The sequence below is a fragment of the Lepidochelys olivacea genome, assembly GCF_965140295.1.
Source record: "Lepidochelys olivacea isolate rLepOli2 genome assembly, chromosome: 18".
Classification (NCBI taxonomy): domain Eukaryota; kingdom Metazoa; phylum Chordata; order Testudines; family Cheloniidae; genus Lepidochelys; species Lepidochelys olivacea.
Genome location: NC_140428.1, coordinates 25,254,859 through 25,274,581, shown reverse-complemented (window position 1 = coordinate 25,274,581; position 19,723 = coordinate 25,254,859). Strand labels below are relative to the sequence as shown.

Below are 19,723 nucleotides of genomic sequence, written 5' to 3'. Positions count from 1 at the left end.
CTTTGCATGAGTGTAAATGGTTGCATCCATTTATACCCATGGTGGGCAGTAGAGAATCAGGCTCAGATTCCTTCATCCCACTATGGAATTCAGTTACTTTGGTTAATAGAATATTGGAATCATCAACCATTTTTAAAGCTAACCTTGCAAAATGCACAAAGTAAAACTTAATGTACCAACAAATACACACTGAAAGGGTCAAGTGTATCAGGTATGAGCTCTGCTATGAGATAGCTGTAAAGTGGTAAAAACTTTCTGAAAATCAGCGTGCACATGAGCCTATGGAGGTTTGATCCTTCATTATGTAAGTTTTGGTAATTATTTCAGTGGGAGCAGGATTGGACCTGTAAAGCATAACTTTGGTTCTGATTTCCTCTAGCCAGTACTGTCATGATACTCAGGCCAGGTAGAGTATGTGAGACTAACTGTATTAAATCTAGGGCTTTTGCTTTCTTTTAGTGTTCTTATTTTTCCAAAGTCTTGGAGTGTCTCCTTGAAAAGTGGTTCAGAAATGTAAGTTTGATTGATGGGTTTTCTGTTCGCTCTATATGTGGACGTACTTAAGATGACAGGTTTCAGAGTAGCAGCCGTGTTAGTCTGTATCTGCAAAAAGAAAAGGAGTACTTGTGGCACCTTAGAGACAAACAAATTTATTTGAGCATAAGCTTTCATGAGCTACAGCTCACTTCATCGGATTCATGCAGTGGAAAATACAGTGGAGAGATTTTATATACATAAAGAACGTGAAACAATGGGTGTTACCATACACACTGTAAGGAGAGTTATCAGTAGAGAATCAGGCTCAGATTTCTTCATCCCGCTATGGAATTCAGTTACTTTGGTTAATAATAATACTTAAGATGGAGATACGTGGATGGCTGTTTCAAATGCTGCTAGGAGATATGATATAGAAAAATTAGAAACTGGATAAAGAGGTAATAAGTATATTGTAACAGACAGTCCTGTATCTTGTAATGGTGGCTCTCCAGCTCTAATTTCTGAGTATCATTATCAGTAGAAGTGTTGTGATAGCTATGCTTTTTTCCTGTGTTCTGCAGGTCTGAAGTGACAGCCAAAGGGTACAAGTCAAAACAGGATCAGCACTCCATGAAGAACTCTAGAGTATTGCCAGGTAAGGATTTTGAGCTGTCTGCATTACCATACACATCAAGTGAAGTGTTTCGGAAGCTGAGTAGCAGTGTAATTTCAGGATCAAAATAACTAGGTCATGATGAGGATCATGACCACTTGTTTTTAGTACATTTTCAGACCATTAAGTGGCAGGCTAGTCCTAATTTCCTAGGGCTTTGTTTCAAAACACATGATTTCTTCAACATCTTGTCTATCACAAAATGATAATAGTTTTAGGTTCCTCCGAAGTGAATCATGATTCCCTTGTACTTAAATCACTGTTTGTTTGGTGTCCGCCAAAACAATTATGATTTATCTTGGATCTGGTTATAAGCAAGGTCATGGAAGCCTTTTAACCTCACACTCTCAGTGACACCAAAAAGAAAACAGAATCACATATGGAAGGGAGCTCTCATAGTAGGAGCTTACTTTTAAAAAATTCAGTGATTGTGGAGGTGTGGCAATAGCATGGTGATAGACCAGGAAATCCGCATTTGAAGAGATGCTCGCCCTTTCAACCACAGTTAAGTAGAATAAGCAATGTATTCTGCTATCTCATGATCTCCTGATCTCTTGGGGCTTGATCCTTAGCTGATGTAAATCAGTCTAGCTGAGTTGAATCAATGGAGGTAGACCTATTTACACAAGCCATGGAGTTGGTCCTTGGTGTCCAAGGTGCGTTGGTAGGGTGGCAGGAGGCAGCACATTATGATCTCCTGATTGGAGGGTAAAGATTGAGAAAGCATCTTACTGGGATTGGAAAAGATGGGAGAGACTTTTTTTTCATATGCTATAAATAGTTGCATTTTTAATTTTAAAAACCACATATTTATTATCGTATCCATATATAAAAACTATTCTTGTGAGTGTTTACCAAAAAGATTGCTGCTATCCTAGTACTCTCACTCTTCTGCTGAAAGTGAAAGATGTTTCTGCAGTTCTATGCTTAAAGCTTCCCAGGCACAGGGACTCAGTGATGAAATGGAAGACGAATTTTTATTAACTACTGTTCTGTTATCAAAGATGTGCGTTTTCAAAAGTGAAGGTAATTAACCACTGGAACAGATTGCCAAGGGCTGTGGTAAATTCTCTATCACCTGGAGGTCTTTAAACCTGGATTGGATGTCTGTCTAAATTATTCTATAGCTCAATTGCACCAAGTCAGACTATATGATCATAATGGTCCCTTCTGCTTAAAAATCTATGTATCTGTGAATTTAAAAATACACAAAAGAATAGCTGTTTCAAAACTTATCTGATTGATCTTGCATATTATAATTCTGACTTTATTGATTCTGTTGTTGACGGCACAGATTTCAGCCCCTGATTTGACTCGTCTACTCAAAGGATCGTTGTCATCTGCGATATTTTCTTTCATGTGTCTATTTCATTTTTATACTCATTACTACCAAGCTATAACTTTCTTTTTCATTTTTGAAGTTGGTGACCTCTGAAGGTTTTTGCATCTCTGAAAGTTTCATTGATGAAAAAATATCAGGTATCATATTCTGGAAAACCTATGACCCATTAACTTATGTCTATTAATAGCTGAAAAATTCATAAACCTTTACATAATGATTTTCTTTAAGTACAGTAGTATTAGCTTTTATGATAATTTTACTGTTATTTATGATCCACAAAAATGTCCATTGAAAAGAGAGAGAATCACATAGGAAGGCTAATTTGTAGATACTTTAATAGCTTATATTAATTGTTGCAGTTTCTATTAAAGAGTAAGGAGGTTACAAAGCCTGTCTTTATAAACCAAGAATAATTCTGTGTAAGAAAAGTTATATTATTAATGGTGGTTTAAAGTGATTTCTTGGGGAGCTGCAATAATTCATTCATAAATTCCATTCATCTTCTTTATGGTTTGAAAATATTTGTATCTGTACCATCATGACCTGATTAAAGACCCTTTTTGTCTGTGTGCAGTTATCCTGTGCTTCACATTGATGTTTTTAAAGCTCAGAAATTAGTAGCAAATGCAGTTGCTTTCAGTACAGGAGACTGATCTGAAGAAACTCAGAATTTGAGTTGTTTGGGACCCACTCCTCCCTGATCTGATATCAATGGGAGTTCAGAGCATTTGGCGTGCACCTGGACTGGGCTCTTGGAGACTGATCCAGAAAACGCTAATTCATGTGCTTAACTTTACTTATAAGAGTAGCCCCCCTGAAATCTATGGGACTGTTCATGCAAAAAAATTGTGCATATGTTTAGGTTGGGCGGGGCAAAGTACTACAAGATTTGATGTAAGAAACAATTCTATGCTGGCCCAATGTAGGATGAGCGACTAGATGGCCCCCAAAACACTATCTTTTACATCTCTAATTTATATACTCTCACACCCATATGTATATATATATATATATGACCAATGAAACAGTGGAGACCAAAAATGGGAGAAAAAGCTTGTGCCAAAGAAATTTTAAATGGTTTTTAAGTACTTGTCAGCATAAAGGCTTGCATGCTCTGAAGAAGACTCCTAAGCATTGCTGGTATATACCTAATGCAACTGAGACTGTCTTATATTTTTAGTTTAGTAATAAATAACATGCTCAACTACATGGCACCTGGAAACATCACATGTGGAAGGAAAATGTTCATATATAACTGCCCACAATTTATAACAGAACTAACCCTTTCCTTGTGAGCCACCTGCCCACTCCCACTCCCCAAAATGAGAAAAAAACAAACAAAAGAAGAAAGTGCCTTTATAGTTTTTGATCTGGTCAAGGGAAGTTTTGGCTAAAAGGATTAGCCGTGCACCAGACCAAAATAACTTGGTCTCTCTGATGTACCACCAGGGGGAGTGAGTTCTGCAGCCAAAGACTCTCCATCGAGGATACCCTGCCTTTCAACCTCAGGGATTGTCAGCAAGACCTGATCTCTGCTGCCACAAAGGTGTGCATAGGAAGAGGTGCAAGGTTGAATCCTTACCCCATTGAAATAAATGGGAGTTTTGCCATTGACACCAATCAAGCTAGGATTTCATCTACAGTCTCTTACATAGCCATGTCTCCACCAGATAGGGAATTGTACCCAGTGGGGAACTAGGACAATGTCCATGTGTCCAGAAATGTCATTCTTCCAGCAGTTGGTTACTCTAAGCAGGCCAGTTGATGCATTCTGCACTAACAGAAGCTTCTGAGATAGGATAAACAGTAAAATGTAAAGAGATCTCAAGGACAAAAATTGCTAAGATAGCAAATGCATACTTTTTATACATCCAGGGTATACATATGTATTTCAGGGCTCTGTGCTTCACTGTTGTCAAGAAAACACTCCACAACATAGAAATGACCTTTCTTTCACCATATATAGAATTCCATTGAAATGAATGGGGCTGATTTTGTATGATATTATAGAATACACTGCCTCCTATATTTTCCCACACTGTGTTTAGATGGGTTTTAAAAAGTAGCAAAGACATTTTATACTGTACTGCTTTGCAGTGCTTTAAAACAAACAAATTCCAGATAGAGAGTTGTGATATTGTATTATTTTTTCCCTGTTTCAAATGTCATTGTATTTTTCAGAACAGATGGGAGGAGAAATAAAGGAGGGGAAGATTTGTATACAACAAAACCTAACAGCCTTTCATAGATTCATAAATTCATAGATTTTTAAGGCCAAAAGGGACCATTATGATCATCGAATCTGACCACCTGCATATCAGAGGGCAGAGAATTTCACCAAGTAATTCCTGAATCAAGCCCATAATTTCTATTTAAGCTAGGAAAAACACTGATCTTGATTTAAAGACTTCATGTAATGGAGAATCCACCACCTCTCTAGGTAAGTTGTTCCAATAGTTGGTTAATGACCTTCGCTGTTAAAAATGTGCATCTTCTCAAGCTGCAGGGCAGGATATCATTTCTGGTACTCCACAGAATGAAAAACTTGAGAACCCAAGCCAGGAGCGATCTGGGCACTGAGTAGAGCGATACCATACAGATATTTTTTTCTGAATGGGTCACAGAATTAAACCATTTGACAACCATTGGTAAGGATATGATTTGGACACGGAGGTCACAGATTCTGTGATTTTAACAGACCTCCATGGCTCCTTGGGCTTCAGCCTACGCCACAGCGGCAGGCCTGGAGTAGCGGCCGGCAGCCAGCTGCCAGGGCTGGAGCAGCCACCGGCACCCCCGTTTGTTAGTCCCCCTCATCCCCACACACTATTTTTAGTAATAGGGACTGGTCACAGGCTTCCATTCATTTTTGTTTATTGCCCATGACCTCTCCCTGAGTTTCACTAAAAATACCCCTGACAAAATCTTAATCTTAACCATCAGTATAGTAACACTTGCCATAAGGTTCCGCATATAGTCTGAAAAATCTGACATTTCATTCTAGCTTGTGACAAGGTGCTCCAATCACCGCTAGGATGGCACCTCCTACTGGCCGTTCTGGGGATTAGCTTCTCGAGGTCAATGCCCACTCCCGCGTTTGCATGCCATCTCTCCCTGGTCTGCATCTCTCCCTGGTCCCTCTCTCACTCTGGGTGCTGCAGCCTCCTCTTTGTGACTTGGTCCTCTGGCCAGGTCACTATATGTGTTTTCCCCTTCTGGGGTACCAAAGTCTTCCTTCAACAATCCTGGGCAGTCTTCCTATTTTCTGTCTCATAGTGCCATTCCCTCAGTGGCTGGCAGGGGAACCCAGCCTGCCCTCTACTCTGGGTTTTAGCTCAGGGACCCTCTAGCCAGCAGTCAAGGTCTGTTCCATCCTGGACCTTACTGCCTTTCCCTGAGCCCTTTCCTTGCCATCTGGCACTCCCAACTGCAGACTACTCTCTGTAGACCAAAACCTTCCTCCCTGCTTGCAGGGAGTGACTTCAGTCCATTTCCCATGAGCCCCCACTCCTGCCAGTTTCCTGCCTTTATAAATCCAGCCCAGCTTGTTCCTCATCAGCGGGGCTCCCTCACTCATTCAGGGAATTACTTAGCCACCTGACTTCTCTTAGCTATGGCCTGCCAGGTTATTTAGCCCCCTTCTCAATCCACATTAACCCTTTCCAGGCAAGTTTGGGGTTAACAACCCATCACATAGCTGTTAGATTTCAGTACACTTAAACTGAGGTTTGTGGGGAAGTCTGTGGAGAAACTGTTATTACTTTAATGATTGTTATAGGGCAAAACCTGCTCTTCTTTGCCCATGGTCACAGAGGGCTATGGCAGCTCTGGAACTGGTACACTGGTGTGGGTCCCGAATGGTAGAACCTAGCACAGCGTTCTGCAAATTCTGGGTCTGTGGTCTTCTGGGACTTCCTGCACTCTGGAGTAGCGATGAAGACAGGCAGGGCTTTTGGATCCATTGTTATATGTCTTGGAGTAGAGGATTCCTTTTCCCTCAGCCTTGGTGCCTGGGGTACATCTAAGTATGCAGCCTCTTTCCTCCAACTCTACATTGAGAACATTTTTGAGACCTTTTATGGGCAGATTTTTTTTTTTGGAGGATAAAGAGGAGAAAGAGTAAAAGGAACATAATGTGTATGTATGTATGTAAGCAATAAAAGGGAAATAATGAAAGTTGCAAATAGAAATATGGAAAGAATATTTAATGAAAACACAACTGATCTAAGGGCTTCCTTAACCATGGAAAAATGCATTCCAACTGTCCAGTGCCCATTGTTATGCATTTACAATTAATACCACACCAAGGAACAGTTTTTGAAAATAACATTGTCCTGACGGTCATGCACATGGAAATAGCATGCAATTCTAATACTATACATATAGAGTGTATGAGAAGGATGGGGCTGGGGCCCAACACACACTAATAATTCCCTAGAAATTTTGTTATGCTTCTTAGTTTCAATTAATGAGAGCTGAATTTCAAACAATGTGGCTATTGCAGGAATGTTTGCTAAAGGCACAGCTGTGTTCAAATAAACAAAAACCAACCGGCAGTGCTGGTGCAGTCTTCAGCCATGATCCTTTAAAGGCTTCTGATCAAGCTTAACTTTATGCCCTGTGAGACTAGCCCTATTGACGTCAGTGGGGCCACAGAGTAAAGCACGTCTTTGAGGGATCACAGCTTTATACTAGATCCTGAGAGGCCAACAAAACATGCTTTAAGGTGTAATTTATTTAAGGTGTAAATATTTAAAGATTGTTCCTTACATGGAAAAACTTTTCTAATGTATTGGGGCAGTTCTTCAACATGTAAAATGTTCGTGCTTGGTATTTGTACAATGTTTCAAAGGCTATCGTATCCTCTGTGATATTTTTTAAAATTATTTTAGAGGCAAGCTGTGGTGCATATTATTTGACTGCAAAGCTGCTGCATTTGGGGGGAATATATAATATTTGTGTACTTTGAAAGATATACTGTCAAAATTAAAGTTTTACAGCTTCTCCGTAGCTGGAGAGAACACACTTTTATTAATGCATAAGGCTGGAGAAATGCATTTAAAATATTAATTTTTAGGAATGGATGGTAGATAGGAATGATCATTTTAAATTCTTGGAAGGCACTCTGATCATATGCAATGGGGGACCACATAAGAACCTACTCTATCTTTCTGTCTGTTTGTCTACTCTGAGTTTTTATAACATTTAAAGTTGAATTTTCAGACATGGTCTCCAATTTTTTACTGGGATACTCAATGTCATGGATTAGATGTGTTTCTACTGGGGTCCTGCAGGAATAATTTCTTGGCCCTACAACAGTTAACCTTTTTAGTAATGACCTGGAAGAAAACATAAAATCGTCACTGATAAAGTTTGCAGGTGGCCCCAAAATTGGGGGAGTTGTAATTGATTAAGGGGACAGGTCACTGAAACTGAGGGATCTGGATCACTTTGTAAACTGGGTGCAAGCAAAGAGTATGTGTTTTAATGTGGCTAAATGTAAATGCATACATCCAGGAACAAAGAATGTAGGCCGTATATACAGGATGGGGGATTCTATCCTGGGAAGTAGTAACTGAAAAAGATTTGGGGGTTGTGGTGGATAAACAGCTGAACATGAGCTCCCAGTGCAATGCTATGGTCAAAAAGACTAATGCGATCCTTGAATGAATAAACAGGGGAATCTCGAGTAGGAATAAGGAGATTGTTTTACTCTTGTATCTGCCTGCTACCATGTCCAGTACTGGCTACAATTCAAGAAGGATGTTGATAAATTAGAGAGGGTTCAGAAAAGAATGATTAAGGGATAAAGAAAATATGCCTTTATAATGATTGACTCCAAGAGTTCAATCTTAACCAAGAGAAGGTTAAGGGGTGACTTGATTACAGTCTATAAGTACCTACATGGGAAACAAATTTAATAATGAGCTCTTCACTCTAGCAGAGAAAGGTATATCACAATCCAATGGCTGGAAGTTGAAGCTAGCAAATTCAGACTGGAAATAAGGCCTAAATTTTTAACAGTGAGAGTAATTAACCATTGGAACAACTCACCAAAGGTTGTGGTGGATTCTCCATCTCTGACCATTTTTAAATCAAGATGGATGTTTTTCTAAAAGAATTTGGGGGGGGGAGGTTCCATGGCCTGTGTTATACTGGAGGTCAGACCGCAATGGTCCCTTCTGACCTTGGAACCTGTGAATCTATTAAAGAAGTGGGGGCTATTGTGATATATTAAATCACAGATCTTTCTAACCAAGGGTTGTTTGTTCATGAATGCAGTTACAACTGCAGACACAAACAAATAGGTTTGCATGCAGATTGCATTCCCTTCTTTACCAGGGTTCACACAAAGACCCCTTGTACTTGAATATTATACTGCAAGCAAACAAATTGTTACATATGCCTAATTTCCTGCTTTACACATGTGCATCTCTGAAATTTTGTATGAGCAGTGGATGCTTTGAAGCCAAGCTGAAAATTTGGCCTCTAAAGTCTTACATCTGCTTTAAGGGTAAAAGAATACACAAGTTTATTTTCTCCTCTACATTCATGTGTAACTTCCATCAACATATTAAAGGCCTACATCCGGTTTTCTACTTCAGTAAGAATTTTGAAGAAGGTAGAACTGTAACAGTCAGCACAGGTTCAAGTCATACTGCCTGCCCTGACGCTGAAAGAATGGTTCAGGGGGTTCCAGTGGAGTGTACTTAGCAGCAGCTCTTATAGGTTCTCCAGAAACTAGCAAGATGAACTCTTCCTCCCCAGCAGGTGGCAGGTGCTTAGGGTATGGCCTGACCGTACCCAGCCTAGTTGGCCACACCCCCTGAGGTCTTCAGAGTGCCACTGGTACTCTAGCCAGCCACTCTGTCTGTCAGGGAGTGCTTGTGACAGGATTCTGCATGGCACCGATGAGCTTACACTGGGATACAGAGTAAGTCTCCTGTGCTCGCCAGCTCCCCATTGTAACTGTGCAGGGCAAGGTACAATTCAACCCTCTTTATTAATGTAAATGCCCAAGTGCCTCACCTTTTGGGGTTAAATGTGAATTATTCTATAAGGGCAATGATAAGAAATCTGCATTACGAAGGACTCAGCCCCAGCAGCATAAGCAACTAAAGTATCAGGGGATGGTGCATTTGCTCCTGAATATATGGTGGATCAAACTTGGCTGTTGGGCGTTGGCCCTTACAGCTGCATCTCACACTGAATTAAAAGGCAAGGGAGAGGGTATGTTGCTGTATTTGTTGCTTCTTTGTATTTTGCCTTGTAACAGTGTGTCTGCATGTTGGGCTCTGACTCTGAGTTCCATGACTTGGCAGCGGGGAGCAGTATTTTTGGATCTAGCTTAAAATATTTGTGCTGGCTATTCTTTTTAACCCTGTTATCCTCTAGGTCCTTACAAACTGATTGTTCTTCTTCCAGTGCTTGCTCATGTCCCTTCTGTTGGAGGTGTGTGTGCTTGCCACATACACCAGTGCCGGAAGTTTTTCCCTCAGTGATATCCATGATATCCACGTCCTCTGGAGTGGCACGCGTATGCTGCCGTATAAGGGGTGCTGCCGGCTCCCCCCACCCTCAGTTCCTTTTTACTGCCAGTGACGGTGCTGGAACGTCTCCTTGCCTCGGCAAGCTTGCTCCTCTCAACCTCACCATGGCCCGGGTCTGCCTCAGACTATTCAGTCACATGGCAGCATGCACTTACGTCATCTGCCATGGGAGGCTCAGACTGCAGCCCCTTCAATTCCTCGTCCAGAGATCACCTGGACAAGGTCATCACCATCCCGCTGAAGGTACTTACCTCTCTGCAGTGGTGGACTGACCCAAGGTTGGTGCTGGAAGGAGTGCCATTCGACAGTCCATGGCCCACGGTCTCCCTGATATCAGCTGCCTCTGACCTCAGTTGGGGAACACATCTCGGTATGCTGTGGACCCAGGGGACGTGGTCTCCAGAGGAGCTGGCATTACATATACACGTCAGGGAGCTCAGAGCCATCTGCCTGGCCTGCGGTGTCTTCCTGCCTCAGTTGTCCGGTCAAGTAGTGCAGGTTTTGACAGACAACATGGCTTCGATGTTCTGTGTGAAAAGGCCAAGGGGAGCCCACTCATTGGCTCTCTGTCAGGAAGCACTCTTCCTATGAGACTTTTGCATCCAGCACGCGATCCACCCGGAAGCTTCACATCTCCTCAGTGTCCAAAACACGCTAGCAGATCGCTTCAGCAGGTCCTTTTCCTCCTATCACGAGTGGTCACTCCACTCAGAGGTTGTCTGGGCACTCTTCCAGAATTGGGGGGCTTCCCGCATGGAACTGTTCGCCACCAGACAGAACAGGAAGTGTCATCAGTTCTGCTCTCTCCAAGGCCTCAGCGGGGGCAGCCTCTCCGATGCCTGTCTCCTGTCAGGGGCGGAGGATTTGATGTACTCATTCCCACCTATTCTGCTGATCAGCAGGGTCCTATCGAAAATCAAAAGGGACAAGGCTCAAGTCATTATGATCGCCCTGGCGTGGCCTCGCCAGCACTGGTTCGGCACACTCATGGACCTGGCTGGGGCTGCTTCATGGCCACTGCCCAGCCACCTGGACCACCACAGTCGGCTCCTACACCCGAACCTTCCCTCTCTTCACCTCACAGCTTGGCTGCTGCGTGGCTGAACCCAGAGGAACAGGCCTGCTCTAGTCAGGTACAGCAGGTTCTCTTGGAAAGCAGAAAAGCCCCCACCAGAGCGACTTACCTGGAAAAGTGGAAGAGGTTCTCCTGCTGGGTGTCAGAGCGTAGCATCTCCCCAACCCGGTTGTCTCTGCAGTCCATCCTGGATTACCTGCTCCACCTAAAGCACCAAGGCCTCACGCTTTCTTCCATGAAGGTGCACTTGGCAGCCATATCAGCCTTCCACCCGCATGTCCATGCCAATCAGTGTTCTCGCATGAGATGTCTAACTGGTTCCTAAAGGGCCTTGAGAGGCTCTTCCCGCCAGTCTGGTACCCAGTTCCCCAATGGTACCTCAACCTGGTTCTCTTTAGGCTCACGGTCCCGCCCTTTGAGCCAATGGGGGTCTTGTTCCATCTCCCATCTGTCGTGGAAAGTTGCTTTCTTTGTAGCCATTACCTCGGTGAGGCGGGATGCTAGATTAAGGTCCTCACTTTGGAGCCTCCATATATGGTATTCTACAAGGACAAGGTCCAGCTGCAACCTCATCCAGCTTTCCTGCCTAAGGTGGTGTCCCCTTTTCATGTCAACCAGGATATTTTTCTCCTTGTGTTCTGTCCGAAGCCACACTCCACCAATAAAGAGAGGCAGCTACACAGTCTGGATGTCTGGCACACCCTACCGTTCTATCTGGAGTGCACCAAGCCCTTCAGCAGGACGACCCAGCTCTTTATCGCAGCAGCATACAGGATGAAGGGTCTCCCGGTGTCCTCGCAGAGGATCTCGAATTGGATCACCACCTGCATCCGGACCTGTTATGAGCTGGCTCAGGCCGAGCTGCCGCCTATAGTGAAAGCCCACTGGACTAGGGCTCAAGCGTCCTCGGCGGCCTTCCTGGCGCATGTCCCTATCCAGGACATCTGCAAGACCACAACGTGGTCTTCGGTACACACATTCACGATGCACTACGCCATCACCCAGCAAGCAAGAGATGCCACTGGATTTGGCAGAGCTGTGTTGCAATCGACATGTCTATGAACTCCTACCCACCTCCACCTACAAATGGAATGGACACGAGCAAGCACTCAATGAAGAAAAGACAGTTACCTTTTTCGTAACTGGTGTTCTTCGAGATGTGTTTTAACCTTTTTGGTGAAAACTGAAGCAAAACAGGCATTAAACACCTCAGCCTTCTTGTTGTCATCAGCTATTCACTCTCCTTCCCCACTAGGTAGAGGATATACACTTTCCTTCATCTTTCTCTTTGTCCTAATATATTAAAGAACCCCTTCTTATTGGCTTTTATGTTCCTTGCTAGGTGTAACTTATTTTGTGCTTTAGCCTTTCTGATTTTGCCCCTACATGCTTGTGCTGTTCGTTTGTATTTCTTAATAATTCGTCCATATTTCCACTTTTTGTAGGATTCCATTATGATTTTCAGGTCATTAAAGTGCTCCTGATGGAGTCATATTGGCTTCTTACTATGTTTTCCTATCTTTCCTGCACAGTGGTATAGTTTGCAGCTGTGCTTTCAATATTGTCTCCATGAGACTCTGCCAGCTCTCGTGAACTCCTTTATCCCTTAGATTTTCTTCCCAGGGGACTTTAGCTACCCATTCTCTAAGTTTGTTAGTCTTTTTTTGAAGTCCATTGTTGTTATTTTGCTGCTCTCACTCCTTCCTTTCCTTAGAATCATGAAATCTATCATTTCATGATCTCTCTCATCCAAATTGCCTTCCACCTTCAGATTCTAAACCAATTCCTCCCTGTTGGTCAGAATCAAGTCTAAAATGGTGGTCCCCTGGTTAGTTCCTCCACTTTCTGAACAAAAGGTTGTCCCCAATACATCCCAGGAGCTTATTGAAAATGTTGTGTTTTGCCATATTAATTTTCCAAGAGATGTCTGGGTGGTTAAATTCCTCCCATGCTACGTGGTCTTGTGTATTGGATTTGTTATTTGTTTTAAAAATGCCTCATGCATCTCCTCATCCTGATTTGGTGGTCAATGGAAGACCCCCTACCGCACATCATCCCTATTTTTTCCCTTTACATAGAGACTTTCAGCTGGTCTGCCTCTCACCTTCTGCAGTCATCCTGACATTATGTGTGAAAGGACATTTCATTCCAGGTAATGTGAAATCTGTGTGCACTTGGTGCAGGATCACACAGCAGCTCTGAGTGTTAGAAGAATACACTTTAAATGCTGCGTTACGTTGCTAATTGGTGCTGTGCTGTACTTTATACTTCTCTCAGGGGATTGGGTTGAAAAGCTATCTTTCCCAGCTTTTTGTGTTGTGACTACATATTTCTTTCCACACTTCGAGGCCGTACTAAAAGGGACAATTAAAACTGGAGCTCAGGTGCTGAATGGCCCATTTTTGTTTTTAAATGTTGCTTATCTTTAGTATAGATTAGTAAGAGTCTCACAGCACTTCTTCCAAGAGTAGGGTGTTAACCCAGGTGTCCTGGCCACATTCCAGCTTCAGTAATAACATCCTGCCACCTAAATTCCCCCTGTAATTTCAATTTCATGCAGTGTTCTTCACTTCCAGCCCTAAATTATTGTGCGGTTCTGTACTTCATACCAGAAGTGGCTTTATATCAGCTGTGATTCCTATGGCCTTCATAGAGTTTCTAAAGTGCTTTGAGAGCCTTTACTGTAAAAGTCACTATCTATATAAAATCATTATCATTGCAATTTTCTTTCCATGCTATGTCTGTTGCCTATGCCCTCCTGTTAATACATTCAGTTTAATAAAGCACCAAGCAATTTTAATCCTTGTGTGGTTTAAATAGAACACTACATAAACTGCATTGTGAGCAATGTAATCATAAATTAACATGTATTTATAAAATCAATTATCTAATCTCAGTCAAAATTCCATTTCTTGCAAGTGCCTGGACATTTTCTCACCAGTTTAAATAAATTGTGTTATGCTACTACCTTGTGTACACAATCTGTATATGGATCTGTTATACAGATAAAGTTTTGTCTACTTACTGGTCCAAAAAACAGTTTAAACTTATTTTACAGTTCTCATATCCCAGAGAAATATTCGGCTGGGCAGAGAGAAATTCATTGTCCGCAGTCCCAATGGGCTTTGTTCTGTTTTGCAAGAATACATTTGGAGTCATATTCTGGCTTTTGATATGCACCAAGCACACCACTTCCATTGATATCAATGGGAGCCCCTTGCATCGGCAGCCAGAAAACAGCCCTGGAGTCTTTACACTCTCCCATGGTAGGAAATTTTCAGGATTAATTGCTCTACACAGAATTAAATTGAACATTTAAGAAGCTTAGTTCTGTTTTCTTGCTCCTTTTTTACAGTGTAGCCCATTCCTACAGATATAAGTTTCAATATGCAGAGAAATTCCCAGTCTCTGCAAAAAGAACTAACACCTCCCCCCTTCCCATCTTGTTTTAATATGTTTTCTGGTGCCAAAACATACAGAAGGCTAATATGTCACAAAGGAAAAGTAAGAAGAATAGGACTGTTTCTAAGGCAACAAAACGTTTTTATTTTATTTCCCACTCACTTTTATAATGGTTCCTGTTGCTTTGAAACTCTCCAGGCATTTTGCACGCAATAAAAGGGGCAAATAACTTTCTTTCCTGAAAGTCTTTTATTTGTGGTGTTTCTTATCTAAGCCAAAACGTAACTGCTTAAATGGCAGATGCAGTTACCCTCTGTTTACATAGCACCTTGGTGACTGCTTTAAAAGCATACACCGATTTTATTACTATTATTAATCCCAATTATACAGCACAGCACTTCATTTTGTATGGTGTTTTTCATGCAAAGTCTCTCCCAAAATGTGTAAAAAAAAGTTTAATAAGGCAAAGTTAAGTACTAGCAGAAGGGAAGAGAAATTCAGAGATATAGGCAAGGGACAAGAGAGAAGTTTTCAGTTAAGATTTGAAAACAGATTGGACCTGATTCTTATTTACACTGAGGCCCCTTAAAACTGCTGTGGCATTACATTATGACCCACTTTAAGGCCTCTTTGCATTCCACTGTGTAAATGAGAATCAGGCCCATTGTGTCTGTAAGACAGCATTATGTGGGAAGGTTGTTCTAGACGGCTAGAGCTCCAGAATTATAGGCTGTCTCAGTAAAGGAAGGGTGGTTGTCTTAACAGTCAAAGAGGAGGGTTCTGCTAGATGAGCCGCTGGAGCGGGGAGGCAGAAGAGAAAGAGGTGGAGTCTTTAAGGCAGGTTGGAGCAAAATCTATGGAGAATGCTGAAAAGAAAGGCAGTATTGAACTGGATCCTAAAATGAATGACGAACCAGGGGAGTAGTTTGAGGATGAAGGTGATATGGATCAGACTTATTAATACATTTGAGAAAGTGGGCACCAATGTTTTGCAAATGCTGGAGTCTCCAAGGTGAAGCCAAGGAGAAGGGAGCTGCCATAGGCAGGGTGAAAGGTGAAAGCTTGGGTCAGAATCTCTGCAAAGACGTGTGCCAAGCCTTCACTTTCAGTGAGCTCTAGAAATCACCAAACTCAGCCCAAATGTTAGTACAGAATAGTATTTTAAAATATTAACAGATTATTGAAATTATAACTGCAGGTCTTCTATATTATTATGTTCTAAACTCTGTTAATCATATTTCTTCTTCCTTTCTCTTATCATCAATATACTTCTTGCACACTTCCATGATTTCATTTTAAAAGTGTATTTTTTGTACAGTAAAGTATCAGCAAAGGCAAACCTCCTTTAATGCATTTTAAATTATATTGACTAATCCTGGTTAATTCTGTTACTGTAACATGCAAACACTGACAGTCCTTAGTGGCTTGTACAGCCTCGTGAGACTTTTGTGTCTGAGAATCTAGTAGTTGTAGAGACAGCAGGATGAGGTGGAGAAAGCTGAGCTATTAACAGTTCATTCTAGGCCCTCTAGTGTTGTTAGTCTACATTTTGGACTTGAAGTAAAGAAAATGAGAAGAATAGCAGTACCAACACCTCCAGATACTCCTAGTTATAGGCAAACTTCATGGCAACTAGGTTAATAAATTCATTTTTAACTAAGTGACTCTATGCCATATTAGATTACAATATCCAAAAATAATTGTTAGACTTATTAAGGACCCAAGGAGTCATGGATCCCCTTCTTAATGTTTTAGAGAAATGATTCAGTATAAGACTTAATCTTTTTTTTTTTACAGTTCCAAAATACTTCATTTAAAGTTAAAAAGCTAGACAATCAGTCTGCACCGCTGTCTACCTCACTGGAACACATGGCCACCACTAGCAAAAACTGTCAGCTTTGTTAGTCTAGTTCCAGGCACATACTATAAGTAGCACAGAAATGTTTAAAATCAAACCTTTAGTTGGGCATAGGAGTGTAACAGAGCAGAAATAGACCAGCTAGCAGATATTTTCAACAAGACACAGGACAAAGACATTTTACTTGGATCCTGCTCTCTAGTGCTTCTAGAAGTGAAGATACACATTGCAGATGGGAAAAGAGAAGAGGGCCTTTAGTGTCAGTCAGAATATGACATTCTTTAGGCTGTAATCTAAATATCCTGGGTGGTTTTGCTTCTGCAAATACAGTGCTTTAAAAATCTTCACTTACCACAACATCATGGCCCAGAGGCTTAGTAACGGGATATAGAACCTGCCACCTATAAATTGTCACTTGGAATCCAACCCAAGTTGGTAGTGGCCTGTGTGAAATGAGTTTGGTGGCCATAATCCAGTTACCAGAAGACAAGTGTCCACATCACAGAAGTTGCTGCTTATAATTGGCCCTGAAAATTCTGTATTCTTTTGCTCCATGTGTGGATCTCCATTGAAGTCAGTGGGAGATTTGCATGTGAAAGGACTGTAAGGTCATACCCTGATTAATCTGTATATAGAGAGTCCCTTTCCTTCCCAGCTGCCAAGCAACATATATAGTAGCTGACAAACATTTGTATCCCAAATGTGTCACCATTATAGTCCCACAGTCTGTAGAAAGCAATACTCGTTTTAAATTATTTTCAGTACATAACATCTAATTTGATTTTCATGGATTTCCAGGTACTGCTTTTCATAGTTCACAAAAGACATCATACTTGTTGATTGTAGGGTCAACTCAACCTTTCATTCTTCGGAGGTGGATAAATTGACTTCCATGCAGTTACTTTGTGTTAGTCTCTTTTAGGAAACCTTCAGCCATAGGTCTTGTTCACTCTTTGTAGAAATTAGAGATCCTAAGGAGCTTTTCATAAGAGGCAGGGTCTGCCCCTGTGTCCTGGGTCAAAATTTCCCCTTTTCCTCTCCCATTTCGCTTTGTGTTGTGGGTAGGTTCTCCATGTTTCTGGCACACTCTTGCCCAGAGGTGGCTGCTTTTCAGGGGGGCTAGATGTATTTAGGTCCTGTTCCAGGTTTACACATGTGCTTAACTTTACACATGTGAATAAAGGGGGAGGGATAGCTCAGTGGTTTGAGCACTGGCCTGCTAAACCCAGGGTTGTGAGTTCAATCCTTGAGGGGGCCATTTAGGGATCTGGGACAAAAATTGGGGATTGCTCCTGCTTTGAGCAGGGGGTTGGACTAGATGACCTACTGAGGTCCCTTCCAACCCTGATATTCTATGATTCTAGGAGTAGTCCTATTGAAACCAATGACACTATTCATGTGCATAAAGGCAGCATGTGCACAAGTGCTTGCAGGACAAGAAACACAGTCTGTTACACTCTTTGAGAGCCTATAAAAATATAAAGTATTATTATAAATTATATATGATCATAAATCATCATCTAAATTACATTTTTTGTGGTGATGGTGGTGGTTTTTTGCTATTTTAACTGTGTATTGTTTGGGGAGATTATTGTATATGCTAATCTACTGTAGTGTGATATGTCAGCACAGATTGTCATACTTTCCAGTAAATGATGAAATCTTTTTTATGTATTTGTGCTTTAACAAGAATAGAAAACAATCAAAAATACTCATTTTTGCTTTCTGTTTTTCATGGACACTGTACACTACTTTCCATATGTGAGAATTAATGTGATGATGGAGGAATGTAGATACAAGGACAATTCTATCATTGTTCCCTATGCTTTTTTTCTGCTTCTTCTTCATTTAATATTTTTAATTCCCAACTTTCCCTTATCTTTTCCAGGCCAGTATGTGATTATGGTCCATGAAGTGACCATGCCCCCATTTTTGGGCCAGACTCTCCCACCTGCTTTCAAACTCTTGAGGGTTTTGCCAGAGAAAACCAAAGTCAAGAACATTAAAAAGGAAACTATGAAAGCCACCAGCACATAAAGAAGGAACATAAATGTGTAAAGAGTCAGGATCCTTATCCAGCACCCACTGAAGTCAGTGGAAGTTTTACCATTGAGTACAATGGGAGTTGGATTAAGTTCTTGAGCCTTGATCGTGCCCATGCAGTTGGGGTTTAAGTTTGAATATTGTGGACCAATCAAAGCAAAGAAATAATTGACCACCAGAGATCCATTTCACACTGGTCCTGTCTGGTAACATTTTAGAAGATAAATAGATATTTCAGATTATATTATGAGAAGTAGGTAAAAGACTGTAATCAAGTCTATTTTTCAGCAGTACAATAGAACCTCAGACTTCTGAACACCTCAGGAATGGAGGTTATTTGTAACTCTGAAATGTTCATAACTCTGAACAAAACGTTATGGTTGTTCTTTCAAAAGTTTACAGCAGAACATTGACTTAGGGTTTGAAGCTTTGAAACTTTACTATGCAGAAGAAAAATACTGCTTTCCCTTTATTTTTTTAGTAGTTTATGTTTAACAAAGCACTGTATTGTATTTGCTTTTTTTTTTTTTTTTTTTTTGTCTCTGCTGCTCTCTGATCGTGTACTTCCAGTTCCAATGGAGATGTGTGGTTGACTGGTCAGTTTGTAACTCTGGTGTTCATAACTCTGAGATTCTATTGCATATAAATTGTGTGTATTTTAACAGAATTGAATTCAAATGAACTGGAGTTTATGCAACAGTTTGATCAGATAATGATGATGCTATAAAACCTGTTGAACCAGCTGGGCAGCTAATAGATGAAAATGTACGTAGCAAATTAACTTTTATGGCCACTATGAACACCTCTGTAATAACATGTTTACTAATATATTGTTCTGTGCATAAAGTCTTGTTCATTACCTACATATTAAAAACACTTGACCACTACAAGATGGCAACCAGGCTGCTATCCTCTCTCTTGAAACTGGTTCCTGTCATCACCTAAGGAGGATAAAAGCTGGGTTAATTATTCCAAAAATGTCTTTGTTTAATAGTCCAGAAATGAAGCTGAGTGGTGGTGGTAAAGTGTTGAGTTGAACCAATTGTAACGTTAGTGGCAGCTACTGTTGGAAATGCAATATAGAATGCCATGTTGGATTAAATGTTCAAGATGTAGTCATAAAACACATGAAAGTTAGCCATGTAACAAGAAAAGAATGGAGTTCTGAGTGTAAAAAGGGATCAGAGAAAAATAAGGGATTTTAAAAAATTAAATAAGAGCATCTCCTGGAAAAACAAAATCATTACTATCTGGCAAGGGTTTATCAGTGTGATTTACTACCAAATGCCAACATCTAAAATGA

The 19,723-nt window shown here is 41.1% G+C and overlaps 1 protein-coding gene across 1 annotated transcript in view; it reads left to right on the top strand.

Moving 5' to 3' along the window:
• Nucleotides 1-18,819, top strand: part of MORN1 (MORN repeat containing 1) — a 104,358-nt gene extending 85,539 nt beyond the window's left edge. The window contains 2 exon segments of the mRNA XM_084651746.1: nt 1,059-1,132; nt 18,266-18,819. Coding sequence (XP_084507872.1) covers nt 1,059-1,132; nt 18,266-18,414 — 223 coding nt within the window. The 3' untranslated portion in view covers nt 18,415-18,819.
• The last annotated feature ends 904 nt before the right edge of the window (nt 18,820-19,723 follow it).